This window comes from Scyliorhinus torazame, chromosome 8 (genome assembly GCF_047496885.1).
Source record: "Scyliorhinus torazame isolate Kashiwa2021f chromosome 8, sScyTor2.1, whole genome shotgun sequence".
Lineage (NCBI taxonomy): Eukaryota > Metazoa > Chordata > Chondrichthyes > Carcharhiniformes > Scyliorhinidae > Scyliorhinus > Scyliorhinus torazame.
In genome coordinates this window covers 149,071,499-149,085,644 of record NC_092714.1, presented here as the reverse complement: position 1 = coordinate 149,085,644, position 14,146 = coordinate 149,071,499, and the positions used below count along the sequence as shown (strand labels likewise).

Sequence of the window (14,146 nt, the reverse complement as noted above, 5' to 3'; positions counted from 1 at the left end):
TACCATGTGGTACCTTGTCAACGGCTTTGCTAAAGTCCATGTAGACAACGTCTACTGCACTGCCCTCATCTACCTTCTTGGTCACCCCCTCAAAAAACTCAATCAAATTTGTGAGACATGATTTTCCACGCACAAAGCCATGCTGACTGCCCCGAATCAGTCCTTGCCTCTCTAAATGCTTGTAGATCCTGTCTCTCAGAATACCTTCAAGCAACTTACCTACTACAGATGTTAGGCTCACCGGTCTGTAGTTCCCAGGTTTTTCCCTGCTGCCCTTCTTAAACAAGGGCACAACATTCGCCACTCTCCAATCTTCAGGCACCTCACCTGTGGCTGCCGATGATTCAAATATCTCTGTTAGGGGACCCGCAATTTCCTCCCTAGCCTCCCTCAACATCCTGGGATATATTTCATCAGGTCCCGGGGATTTATCTACCTTGATGCGCTTTAAGACTTCCAGCACCTCCTCCTCTGTAATATGCACACTTCTCAAGACATCACTATTTATTTCCCTTAGTTTCCTAACATCCATGCCTTTCTCCACCGTGAATACCGATAAGAAATATTAATTCAGGATCTCACCCAACTCTTGTGGCTCTGCACATAGATGTCCTTGTTGATCCTTAAGAGGCCCTACTCTGTCCCTAGTTACTCTTTTTCCCTTTATGTATCTGTAGAAGCTCGTTGGATTCACCTTTGCATTATTTGCCAAAGCAATTTCATGTCCCCTTTTTGCCCTCCTGATTTCCCTCTTAACTCTATTTCGACAATCTCTATACTCTTCAAGGGATCCACTTGATCCCAGTTGTTTATGTACGTCATATGCCTCCTTCTTTTTTTTGACCAGAGTCTCAATATCTCGAGTCATCCAGGGTTCCCTACTTCTACCAGCCTTGCCCTTCACTCTAAAGGGAATGTGCTTACCCTGAACCCTGGTTAACACATTTTTAACAGCCTCCCATTTACCAGCTGTCCCTTTGCCTGCCAACAGTCTCCCCCAATCTACCTCTGAAAGTTCCTGTCTGATACCATCAAAATTGGCCTTGTTACGCTTCCTAGACATGGTCAACTTCCTGGGGAAGTTCATTCCCAACCTTGCCTCCCACACGATGGCTCTGCGCCACCTCGTCAAGAAGTCCACGGAGTTCCAGTGGCTGCCCACACACCAGAAGGAATGGGAGGAGCTCAAAATTAAGCTCACCACAGCCCCGGTATTGGCGTTTTTCGACACATCTCGTGACACTAAAATTTCCACTGGTGCCAGCCAGTCCGGCATTGGGGCGGTACTCCTACAGCGGGATGACACTGCGTCATGGGCTCCGGTCGCCTATGCCTCGCGGGCCATGACCCCCACAGAACAGCGCTACGCGCAGATCGAAAAGGAGTGCCTGGGTTTGCTGACCGGAATAGACAAGTTCCATGACTACGTGTATGGTCTCCCCCAGTTTACCGTTGAGACTGACCATCGCCCCCTGGTCAGCATCATAAATAAGCACCTGAACGAGATTACCCCTCGCCTCCAGCGCATCCTACTTAAACTCAGGAGGTATGACTTCCAACTGGTCTACACCCCGGGAAAGGACCTTATCATTGCGGATGCTCTATCCAGAGCAGTGAGCACACCGCCCGACTCGGAGGGGTTCGTCTGTCAGGTCGAAGCGCAGGTGGCCTTCACATCGGCAAATATGCCAGCTGATGACTCCAGTCTGGCCCGTATTCGCCGGGAGACTGCGGCTGACCCCCTTCTACAACGTGTGATGCACCACATGACGGGTGGGTGGCTCAAAGGGCAGTGCCCACAATTCTACAATGTCTGGGATGACCTGGCCGTCATTGATGGTGTCCTTGTAAAGCTGGACCGGATTGTGATTCCGCACAGCATGCACAAGCTGGTCCTCGACCAACTACACGACGGCCATCTGGGGGTCGAGAAGTGCAGACGGAGGGCCCGAGAAGCTGTATACTGGCTGGGCATCAGCAATGACATTCCCAACATGGTGCTCAACTGCCCCACCTGCCAAAGGTTTCAACCGGCGCAGCCTCCTGAGACGCTTCAGCCCCATGAGCTGGTGACGTCCCCCTGGGCGAAGGTGGGTGTGGACCTTTTTCACGCGCTTGGCAGGGACTATGTAATCATCATTGATTACTTTTCCAACTATCCAGAGGTCATACGCCTACACGATTTAACATCGTCCGCTGTCATAAGGGCCTGCAAAGACACCTTCGCTCGCCACGGCATTCCGATTACTGTCATGTCGGACAATGGGCCCTGTTTTGCCAGCCAGGAATGGTCGTCCTTTGCTGCCTCGTATGGCTTCACACACGTGACGTCCAGCCCTCTGCATCCCCAGTCCAATGGAAAGGCGGAGAAGGGCGTTCACATCGTCAAGCGGCTCCTCTGCAAGGCTGCTGCTGCCGGATCGGATTTCTGCCTAGCCCTGCTGGCCTATCGCTCGGCCCCACTAGCCACTGGCCTCTCACCAGCCCAGCTGTTGATGGGTCGCGCCCTCAGGACCACTGTGCCATCCATTCTGGCGCCCACAACCAACCATGCTCCGATACTACACAGAATGCAACAGCAGCGCGTTCGCCAGAAGATGGCATATGACACACGGGCAACTGATCTCCCCGCCCTGGCGCCTGGAGACGACGTCCGCATCCACCTGCCAGAAGGTGGCTGGTCAGCACCTGTTGAAGTTCTCCGATGCGTTGCTCCCCGCTCGTTCCTGGTTCGCATGCCTGATGGATCCATTCGTAGACGCAATCGCCGGGATCTTCGCCTACTTCCACGCTCGCTACGGGAACTTACACCTGCACCACGCCCTCCTGTTGTTCCTGATATCAACTTTGTGTAGGTTCCTGCCACCATGCCCCTTCTGTCATCGCCCGTGGCCAGGCCCATTCCTCAGCCGGTGGATCCAGGCCCACCCTTGAGGCGGTCAACCCGAATTCGTCGCCCACCTACTAGACTGGACTTATGAGCCTGTTTGTACATTGAACTCATAATACCACTGTGTTAATATGTTTCTGTTCTTCCTTGTCGTTACAAGAGTTCGTTTTTGTCGTTCAACATTTCCCCGTTCTTTGTTTATGGTACAACCTCGTTGTTATGTCGCACCCGACATCGCCCCTTGTATATAGTTTAGCCCCATGTACATGCTGTAGATATTGCACACACACACATTCAGCTGCACTCAGTACACATCTCTATTTATAACCACATAGGCACATGTTCTTGTACAAAAGGGGGGATGTCATGATATTCAGGTAAACATCATAGCACATACATACTGATGGACAGATCAACGGACCAATCAACACACACACAACACCACAGCCAATCACAGGCAAGAGCATACACAGTACAAAACAGGGAACACGACACTTCCTGAGCATTCCAGCAGGAGACAGCTCAGGACACAGAGCTCATAGCAAGCCACTCAGACATCCACCATGTGCTGAGTGCCACTACAAGATAGTATTAGGAATAGGTCCACAGATTCTAGGGTTATGATCGAACCTCAGTAAACAGTTTACCACTGTAAATAAATATTAGCAATAAAACAGTTGTACCATTCGCAACCATGTTGGTTCGTCTGTGTAGCAGAGTACCCAACACATCTGTACTGACCCTCTGACAGCGTGGTACTCCCTCAGTACTGACCCTCTGATAGTGCAGCACTCCCTCAGTACTGACCCTCTGACAGTGCAGCACTATCTCAGTACTGTCTGTTTGACAGTGCAGCACGCCCTCAGTACTGACCCTCCAACAGTGCAGCACACCCTCAGTACAGACCCTCTGGTAGTGCAGAACGCCCTCAGTACTGACCCTCCAGCAGTGCAGCACTCACTCAGTGCCTACCCTCCGACAGTGCAGTACTCCCTCAGTACTGACCCTCCAGCACTGCAGTATTCCCTCAGTACAGACTCTCTGGTAGTGCAGAATTCCCTCAGTACTGACCCTCCAACAGTGCAGCACTCCCTCAGTCCTGACCCTCCAACAATACAGCAATCCCTCAGTATTGACCCTGCGATAGTGTGGGACCCTCTCAGTCTTGACCCTCCAACAATGCAGCATTCCCTCAGTATTGACCCTGAGATAGTGTGGGACCCCCTCAGTGCTGACCTTCTGACAATGCAGAATTCCCCCAGTACTGACCCTCCAACAGTGTCGCACTCCCTCAATGCTGACCATCCAACAGTGCAGCACTCCCACACGCCCTCTGGTAGTACAGAACTCCTTCAGTCCTGACCCTCCAACAGTGCAGCACTCCCTCAGTACTGACCTTCCAACATTGCCGCACTTCCTCAGAACTGACCCTCCGACAGTGCAGCACACTCTCAGTACTGACCCTCCCACAGTACTGACCCTCTGGTAGTGTAGCAGCCCCATGTTCCCTCAATACTTACCCTTCAACAGTGCAGCACTCCCTCAGTACAGACACTCTGGTAGTGCAGAACTCCCTCAGTACTGACCCTCCAACAGTGCAGCACTCCCTCAGTACTGACCCTCTGGTAGTGCAGAAATCACTCGGTACTGACCCTCCAACAGTGCAGCACTCCCTCAGTACTGACCCTCCAACAGTGCAGCGCATCCTCAAAACTGACCCTCTGACAGTGTAGCACTCCCTCAGTACTGACCCTCCAATGGTGCAGCACAGTGTCAGAACTGACCCTTTGATAGTGTAGCACTCCCTTAGTATTGACCCTTCAACAATGCAGAACTCCCTCAATACTGACCCCCGATTGTGTAGCACTCCCTCGGTACTGACCCGCCAATAGTGCAACAATCCCTCAGTACTGGCCCTCTGACAGTTCCATGCACCCTCAATACTGGCCCTCTGACAGTGCAGCACTCCCTCAGTCTGACCCTTCAACAATACAGCACTCCCTCAGTACTAACCCTTTAACAGTACAACACACCCTCAGTACTGACCCTCTGAACAGTGCAGCACACCCTCAGTACTTACCCTCTGACAGTGGAGCACTCCCTCAGTACTGACCCTCTGACAGTGCAACACTTCCTCAGTACTGACCCTCTGACAGTGCAGCACTTCCTCAGTACTGACCCTCTGACAGTGCAGCACTTCCTCAGTACTGACCCTCTGACAGTGCAGCACTCCCTCAGTACTGACCCTCTGACAGTGCAGCACTTCCTCAGTACTGACCCTCTGACAGTGCAGCACTCCCTCAGTACTGACCCTCTGACAGTGCGGCACTCCCTCAGTACTGACCCTCTGGAAATGCAGTGTTGTGAACTGTGAGGATAGTGTTGAACTTCAAAAGCAGGTTGAAGGGTTGGGTGGACAAGTGACAGGTGAAATTTAATGCAGAGTAGTATGAAGTGATTCATTTCGTCAGAAGAATGTGGAGAGACAATATAAAATAAAGGGTGGAACTGTAAAGTGGGTGTAGGGAACAGAGGGGTACTTGTGGACAAATCATAGAAGATGGCAGGGCAGGCTGAGAAAGTGCTGAATAAATATACAGTATCCTGGACTTTATCAATACGGGCATAGAGTACCAAGGTAAGGAGTTATGTTGAAGCTGTATAAAACGTATGTTCAGCTTGAATAGGAATATTGCTGGCAGTATTGGACGCTTTAGCTACCATGGAAAGGCGTTTGAGAGAGAGCGCAGAAAAGATTCACGAGGGTGAAAGACTGCAGTTAGGTGGATAGATTGGAGAAGCTAAGGCTGTTCCCCTTTAGAGAAGAGATGTTTGAGCAGGGATTTGGGCCAGAATTCCCTGGCCATCGGGATTCTCTGTTGCCGGTGGCAGAGCACCCCTGCCTGCGGGTTTCCCGGAACATGGGGTGGCTTCAATGGGAAATTCCATTGACAAGTGGCTGGAAGTGAGAATCAAAGAACAAAGAACAAAGAAATGTACAGCACAGGAACAGGCCCTTCGGCCCTCCAAGCCCGTGCCGACCATGCTGCCCGACTAAACTACAATCTTCTACACTTCCTGGGTCCGTATCCCTCTATTCCCATCCTATTCATGTATTTGTCAAGATGCCCCTTAAATGTCACTATCGTCCCTGCTTCCACCACCTCCTCCGGTAGCGGGTTCCAGGCACACACTACCCTCTGCGTCAAAAACTTGCCTCGTACATCTACTCTAAACCTTGCCCCTCTCACCTTAAACCTATGTCCCCTAGTAATTGACCCCTCTACCCTGGGGAAAAGCCTCTGACTATCCACTCTGTCTATGCCCCTCATAATTTTGTATACCTCTATCAGGTCTCCCCTCAACCTCCTTCGTTCCAGTGAGAACAAACCGAGTTTATTCAACCGCTCCTCATAGCTAATGCCCTCCATACCAGGCAACATTCTGGTAAATCTCTTCTGCACCCTTTCTAAAGCCTCCACATCCTTCTGGTAGTGTGGCGACCAGAATTGAACACTATACTCCAAGTGTGGCCTAACTAAGGTTCTATACAGCTGCAACATGACTTGCCAATTCTTATACTCAATGCCCCGGCCAATGAAGGCAAGCATGCCGTATGCCTTCTTGACTACCTTCTCCACCTGTGTTGCCCCTTTCAATGACCTGTGGACCTGTTCTCCTACCGCCAGTGAATGGCGTGCCGCCAAGAAACACGCGGCAAAAGAAGCAATGGCGACATGAAGAAAAATATTTTTCACACAGCGAGTGGTGAGGATCAGAAATGCGGGGCTTGAAGGTGTGAGGGAGGCAGGTTCAACTGGGATTTCCGAAGGGAATTGATCATTGTATGAAAAGACTTTTTTTGATCCTACTTGGGAAAAGCAGGGTGGGACTAGCTGAGTTGTTCTTGCAGAGAGTCAGGTGGACTCAAGGGCCTGAATGGACTTCTTTGGTGTAACCATTCTGTGATTTGAAGAACAGAGCTCCAGGTATCTGTAATTGAGATAATGCAATCGTCAATTAACCAGCTCCAGAACCGACTAACGATTGTAAATTAGACCATGGTTTTTATTGTGAAAGATAATTTGTCAGCTCATCTTTCCTTTGATGCTTTTACAAGATTCTGCATCGTTTGCTGTTATTCAGGGTTGACCGTGCTAATGTCAGATAGCAAGGATTACAACGAACGACTCTGGGCCTGGGAAGGTTGGCGAGTGAATGTGGGGAAAAAACTGCGACCACTCTATGAAGGATATGCAAAGTTGAAGAACAAGGCAGCACGAATGAATGGTAACTGAAATAAACCAATGATATTTGAGCCTTTGGGAATTCATGTGAGGAATCCGCTGTTAAACACTAACTTGTTTGTTTGCTCTGCAGGCTATGATGACTATGGTGATTACTGGAGAGGCAACTATGAAACTGATGATGTTGGAAAATATGCATACGGTCGAAAGGACCTGCTGAGGGATGTGAACAGTTTGCTTAAAAAGGTTAAACTTTCTTAAGTTCGACACATTTTCTGTCTATACTCTACACATGATAATAATAATAATAATCACTTATTGTCACAAGTAGGCTTCAATGAAGTTACTGTGAAAAGCCCCTAGTCTCCACATTCAGGTGCCTGTTCAGGGATGCCAGTACGGGAATTGTAACCTGCGCTGCTGGCTTGTTCTGCATTACAAGTCAGCTGTTTAGCCCACTGTGCTAAACCAGCCCCTATGTCAACTGCGATTCTGAAACACTTTGATGTGTCTGACGCCAGTGTTCCCTTAAGCCACAGAAATATGGAAACAAACAAGTCTTATACCAACTGAATTGAGTATTTGGAAGCTAATAAATGGTCGTGGTTGTGTTTTGGACCTCGAAGATATGCAGAGATGACAGATATATGAATAGGACTTGGTTTACAAATGTCTATTGCACCAGTTTCCAGTTTATTTTATTTTCTCTTTCTCTCTTAAACCATACCCTGGCTTTACAAATAGCACAGAGAAGAGTCAACAGACGCACATTATCAAACACTAAACAATTGAACAAGTGAATACTATGGTCACCCCGGTGGGGCAGTATTCTAGCTGGATTCTGGAAGAAGGCCATTCTTTTGAGGCAAAACCAGATTCACCAGCTTTCTGTCTTATTTACAGTTGGCAGGAAATCCTAATCTGAGGAGGAGATGTTTCCTGCTCTCCTAACCCCCGACATCTCAGCAGAAGGTTGGAGTTGTGCCTGGGATTGGGGCTTGTAGGTATACCCACCTGCATGTAATGGGTATTTGATGAGGCTCATTAAGGGCCTAATTAAGTCCACTGAAGGAAGATGGACTGGAGTTTTTTGTGCCGCATGGAAACCACATCCCGGTCCAGTGTGGAGAGGGGCGGCGGGGGGAAGCAGGTCCAGGTAAGGGGCGACCGACTGTTTGCCTCTCTCCCAGGACAACATTCACAGCCAGGTGCCCCTGGAGAGGGAGCATACGGTGTCCATGGGCACCATCAAGACCTTCCGTGCCCATTGGGCTCCTCTGGGTCTGGGGTGCTTTATCGACCCTTTTAATCACATTTTGGTTTGATGTTTTAAGTTTCATTTCCTCTTTGTTTTTGTTTAAGGCAATATCCCTTTAAGGGGCTGCCCCTTTTAATTTGTCCCTCAGTTTATTTCAATCAGCTTAATTGTTTTCTATCAAAATATTGGAGGCCATCGCCGCTAGCCTTCAAGAAGCTCACCAGAGCATTCCGAGGAGTCTGCTCGCACAGTATGTGCAACCACCTCACCCACCACAACCTCCAGACCCATGGTAGTGGAATTAATCCTTAAGTGGTCCTCACTTGGCTACCGAAGAGGTGGCAAAGTTGATCTCAATCTTCCCCACCCCAGACTTAAAAGGGGACATTTTGGCGTGATGGTTGTTGGGGAGACGGGGGGGGGGGGGGGGGGGGGGGGGGGAAAGGGACAGAAAGGAAAATTTTCAGCTAAATGGTCATCTATATTCTAACAGAGAATGATAATATCACAGGAGTTCGGCTGGTGAGTTATATTGGGTTCTAAACTAACCAGGGTCTGGATCAAAAATATTGATGCAAAGCTGAATCTTGATACTGGAAAAACCTGGTGGTGGTTGATAAATGTAACATTACCAATAATTTGTTCCCATGGCACCCTTAGATAATGCCCCTGTACAAAGAACTTCATGCATATGTCAGAGCAAACCTCAGAGATACTTTTGGACCAGAACATATCAGCTCGACAGGATGTCTCCCTGCTCATTTATTGGGTAAGATTGTTTCCCATTTCTCTCCACACTCGGAGAATTTTCTTTGTTCCTGTATGCGTAGCATTGGGCTGAATAACTAATGTTCTTTTCTCTAAACTTATCCCGTTTACAACCCTGCCGCAGACTCCCGTGTGAGGACACTGTCAGAATTTGGTTTTGAATTCCTAATAATCCAAGGTTGGCAAGGAATGATTAGATTTAAAACAGCACCATACAGAACGGTCTGTTAGCTTAGCTTCAATGGTAGTGCCCCCTGGCTGGCACATGTGAGATTGTTCAGATGCAGACAATATGAGATTCAGTCACTAACTGAATCCCACTGTGAAGGGACAACTCTTCAGCTTCTGATTGTTGTGTTTTTATAATTATATAAAGGCATCAATTGCTCATGAGGAATTGGGTAAATATGTGGGTTTATTTATTAAGACCAGTCACATGTGAATAGACATACATGGACAGAAAGCTTGAATATTTCAGAGCTGCAGAGCTGTGTCTGCATGCTCTGCTGAAAGCAAAAGTTAAACTAAAACTGGATCGCATGACACACTTCCTTCCGAGTGATGCCATGCTCTGATCACTGGAAGTGCTGGTTTTGTATTAAGTAGGGCATATCAGAATACTTTTTGGTCAATCTTCTTGCAGCTCTGGCCTGATTCTTTGCAAGATGTCAAAGATCAAATGGACGGGGGCATCTGCTGAACTGTGTGCACACATTCAGATGACCAGCCAGTGTCCAATAGTAAACCAGAGATCTTTAGCCATGTGTGAACACTGCAGATAGTTTGAACTTCCAAATGACCATTTACAGCTGCCCATTTTAAATAAGAACAGGCATTTTTTTAAAAAGTATTGGTTTGTGCCCTTCTTATGTTTGTCCTGATTGGCATTTTCCTGGTGGCACTTTCCTAGTGTGTCTCAGAGTGTAAAGGCCCCAGGACATGAAATGAAATGAAACAAAAATCGCTTATTGTCACAAGTAGGCTTCAAATGAAGTTGCTGTGAAAAGCCCCTCGTCGCCACATTCCGGCGCCTGTTCGGGGAGGCTGGTACGGGAATTGAACCGTGCTGCTAGCCTGCCTTGGTCTGCTTTCAACGCCAGCGATTTAGCCCTGTGCTAAACAGCAATTCAAATAAAGCAATATCCATCATTGCTGGAACAATATTGTTGTAAAACTCATAATTTTAATCTGACTTATTCCCAGGTAGAATCAAACATCAACTGGTTGCTAGCAGTAAGTCAGAGAAGATAAATATTAATAGTCATAAGAATTGGTGTAAAAGAGGCACTGGAGAGAGAATGGCAGCAAGCAAACTTGCCAGCAAATTGCACCATTCTGATCATGCTGTGCTGCTCACAAATCAAACAGGTGCTCAGTGCAGTGGTCAGTATGGCCTGTCCCATGATCCTCGACTGATTCAACATCAGCGCTCTGCTTTATTTCCCAAAGTACAAGGGGCAACTGATAGCTGCCTGATAACCAGGGTGAAACCCATCCTAAGTAGATAGTGCGACTGTGGCGTGATGTGTAAAAGTGCTTGGCAGATGCAGGTACTGTTTAGCTGTGCAGGATCGGCTGTGCTTGTTTGTTGGCCTTTGAGTCCTAAGGTTGTTGATTCAAGTCCCACTCCAGCAGCTTGAGCACAAAATCTAGGCCAATACCTCATTGCAGTACTGAGGGAACACCATATTGTTGCTGATGTTAAATGGTGGACCAGTCAGGTCACCCTATTTTCCTAGAATCTTTCCTAGTGACCGGATCAAAGCTTAAGCCTCAACAAACTCCACTAAAAAAACCAAATGATCCGACCAGCGTTGTAATGTTGTTTGTGGGATCTTGCTGTGTACAAATTGATTGCTTCATTTTCTACATTACAATCATTGGCTGTAACACACTTTGTGATATATTGAGGTCAGGAATGGTGGTATATAAATGCTAGTCTTTCCTTTTTTCTAGAATGTTCGCCCTGTAATGAAGGGGCCTGGTAGGTGCAGATGGGTAAAAATGGGACCAGTTGAAAGGTCATCTTTTTTAGTACACAGTCTTGGTGTATAATAGTGTTACATTGGGTGGGAATTTCTGGCCCCACCCATTGCCAGGATTGTACGATCCAATTGAAGTCAATAGACTATTGGCCAGCATGCTGCACCCCCCATGTTGGGTCCCACCACCAGACGGGGAGGCCAGGAAATTCCGGCCTTTGTCTGACCTTGCCAGATCTTTACAGCATGTGGCCTCCCCAGCGTCGGTTCCTGGGTTTTGTAATTGTTGTGCACAATATGCAGTGGGCACGACTAAATGCACTGACACTTGAGGGACATTCCAATCTAAATTCTCATTCATCTTCAGGTGACATGTGGGGAAGGTTTTGGGGAAATCTGTACCCTTGGTCAATTCCGTATCCATCAGAAGAAGACATTGACGTGTCATCCGAAATGGTCAAACAGGTATGTTGACTGTCATGCCTCCACCGCCGCCTCCAGGGCAATTTGAGATAGACAATAAATGCTGGACCAGCCAGTGATACTCATCCCCATCAAAGAATAAAAAGTAAAATGCCCTTCCTATGTGAAGTGTGTTGTCATTCTTCGAAATAAATCCCCCTGATTTAAGATAGGACCACGGCCTATGCTGAGATTTTACTGGAGAGCATTGTGAGGAATTAGGCCCTAGGCCTACTTCAGCTAGGTTGGAGTTGAACTCTGTTCTATCGACTGTATTCTGATCCACAGACTAAGACGTGCAGTCAACTAACCTAACTGGCTCCCCGAACTAAGCATGTTAAATAATTTAATTAAACTAAATTTATAGGCTGCACGGTGGCCCAGTGGTTAGCACTGCTGCCTCGCAGCACCGAGGGTCCCGGTTCGATCCCAGCCCCAGGTCACTGTCGGTGTGGAGTTTGCACATTCCTCCTGTGTCTGCGTGGGTCTCATCCCCACAACCCAAAAGATAGGTGGATTGGCCACGCTAAATTGCCCCTTAATTGGAAAATATATATAATTGGGTACTTTAAATTTATCAACAAAATAAAAACAATTAAATTGAATTAAATACAATTACTTGAATAGGACTAGTTGGAAGAATAAAATACCAAATTTAATATTTTAAAAGTTTTATGTGTTCACTTACCACGGCCGGGGAATGAAGTTGACAAATTGACAACAAGGTTTTGGAGGGCGAAGTTGGTTACCAAGTGAGTACAGAGGCTGTTGTTGGAGTTTAACCAACCAAGACTATATGCTGACATACAGAGGGAGCTGTGGGGGGATTCCCACTGCTGCTCCAATAGGGCTACCTTGTTTATTGTGGCTGGCAGGGTTATCTGGACCCAACCATTTAGTGAGAAGCCCTCCAAGCCTTATCAATGGGGCAGACTGGCTGATCAATCATTTCTAGGTGTACTGTGTGTGCCATAGATGTCACAGTCTATCATGTCACCACCAAGTTGGATCAGAATTGCAGGCAGCGTGACTATTCAACCATGGTGGTGCAATTATAAAATTTAGCCTTGTGTCTTTAATTCACTTATTTATTTATTCTTTCATGGGATGTGGCCTTCGCTGACAAGGCCAGCATTTTTTGCCCAACCTTCATTGCCCTTGAACTGAATGGCTTGCTCAGCCATTTCAGAGGGCGTTGCAACATTCTCTGACAGTTGTCATGGTCAACATTACTGAGATTAGCTTTTTATTCCAGATTTATTAATTGAATTCCAATTCCACCAGGGAATCATGGGTTTCATGGCCCCAGAGCATGGGCCCTCTGGATTAAAAATTCGAAAACAAATATAGCAAATAATTACAATTACCCTTCTAGCGCTAAATCAATTACATTAAAACTGTTTGTCTCCAACACTGCATACTCCTTTTTTAAGTCCTTGACAAACTCAACTAATTAATTTTGAGTATTGCTGAAAACAGGCACATGCTGCCAAAGCTTTTCATCTTACACTTATCAGGACAATTTGCAAGAATACCAAATGTAAAGGGAACAATTTATATTTCATAAGAAGAGACTGCTGATTGGTTGACATGTGGAATGTACCAGTTGACTGATGACTGGCAGTTAACTGTCAAGCTTTGTTTAAATTCAATCCAGGTTGAATCTGATTGGTCCAGGCATTGTCCTGGAGAATGAACCAGAGAATGGGTGTTGTCTATTTTGTTTAGTTGAAACAAACACAATGTGTATACATGTTCTTTTTGTCTGCGAAGAACTGGGCCCTGTGTATTTTTATACAGCCCACGATTGTTTGACTGTGGAGAAGAGGCAGGTTCTTTAATGGTGTTGTATGAGTTATTTCCTTGTCATTTTAGAAGTGGAATCCAAAGAAAATGTTTCAGAAGGCGGACACATTCTTTCAATCTTTGGGCCTCCAACCAATGAATGACCATTTCTGGAATAATTCCATGATCGAGAAACCCAGTGATGGCCGAAAGGTTGTCTGCCATCCAACAGCGTGGGATATGGGCAATCGTGTGGACTTCAGGTAGAGAGTGAATAGTTTTTTTTATTCGTTTATGGGCATCACTGGCTACGCCAGCATTTATTGGCCATCCCTGGGCATTTAAAAGGCAATGACATTACTAGCCCAGCGGGGGGGAGAGGGGGGGGAGGGGAGGGGGAGGGGAGGGGGGAGGGGAGGGGAGGGGGAGGGGAGGGGGGAGGGGAGGGGAGGGGGAGGGGAGGGGGGAGGGGAGGGGAGGGGGAGGGGAGGGGGGAGTGGGGAGGAGGGGGAGGGGAGGAGGGGAGGAGAGGGAGGGGAGGAGGGGGGAGGGGAGGGGAGGGGGAGGGGAGGGGGAGGGGAGGGGGGAGAGGGAGGGGGCGGGAGGGGAGAGGGAGGGGGCGGGAGGGGGAGGGAGGAGGGGAGAAGGGAGGGGGGGAGGGGAGGGGGGAGGGGAGGGGGAGGGGGGTGAGGGGGAAGGGGGGGGTGAGGGGGGAGGGGGAAGGGGGAGGGGGGGTGAGGGGGGGTGAGGGGGG

At 48.0% G+C, this 14,146-nt stretch overlaps 1 protein-coding gene across 1 annotated transcript in view; it reads left to right on the top strand.

Moving 5' to 3' along the window:
• ace2 (angiotensin I converting enzyme 2) overlaps positions 1–14,146 on the top strand; it is a 134,992-nt gene that overhangs the window by 56,066 nt on the left and 64,780 nt on the right. Inside the window, exons 4-8 of the mRNA XM_072514347.1 lie at positions 7,037–7,180; positions 7,271–7,383; positions 9,056–9,164; positions 11,513–11,610; positions 13,483–13,655. Of these exons, the coding sequence (XP_072370448.1) occupies positions 7,037–7,180; positions 7,271–7,383; positions 9,056–9,164; positions 11,513–11,610; positions 13,483–13,655 (637 nt within the window). The remainder of the gene's footprint in view (positions 1–7,036; positions 7,181–7,270; positions 7,384–9,055; positions 9,165–11,512; positions 11,611–13,482; positions 13,656–14,146) is intronic.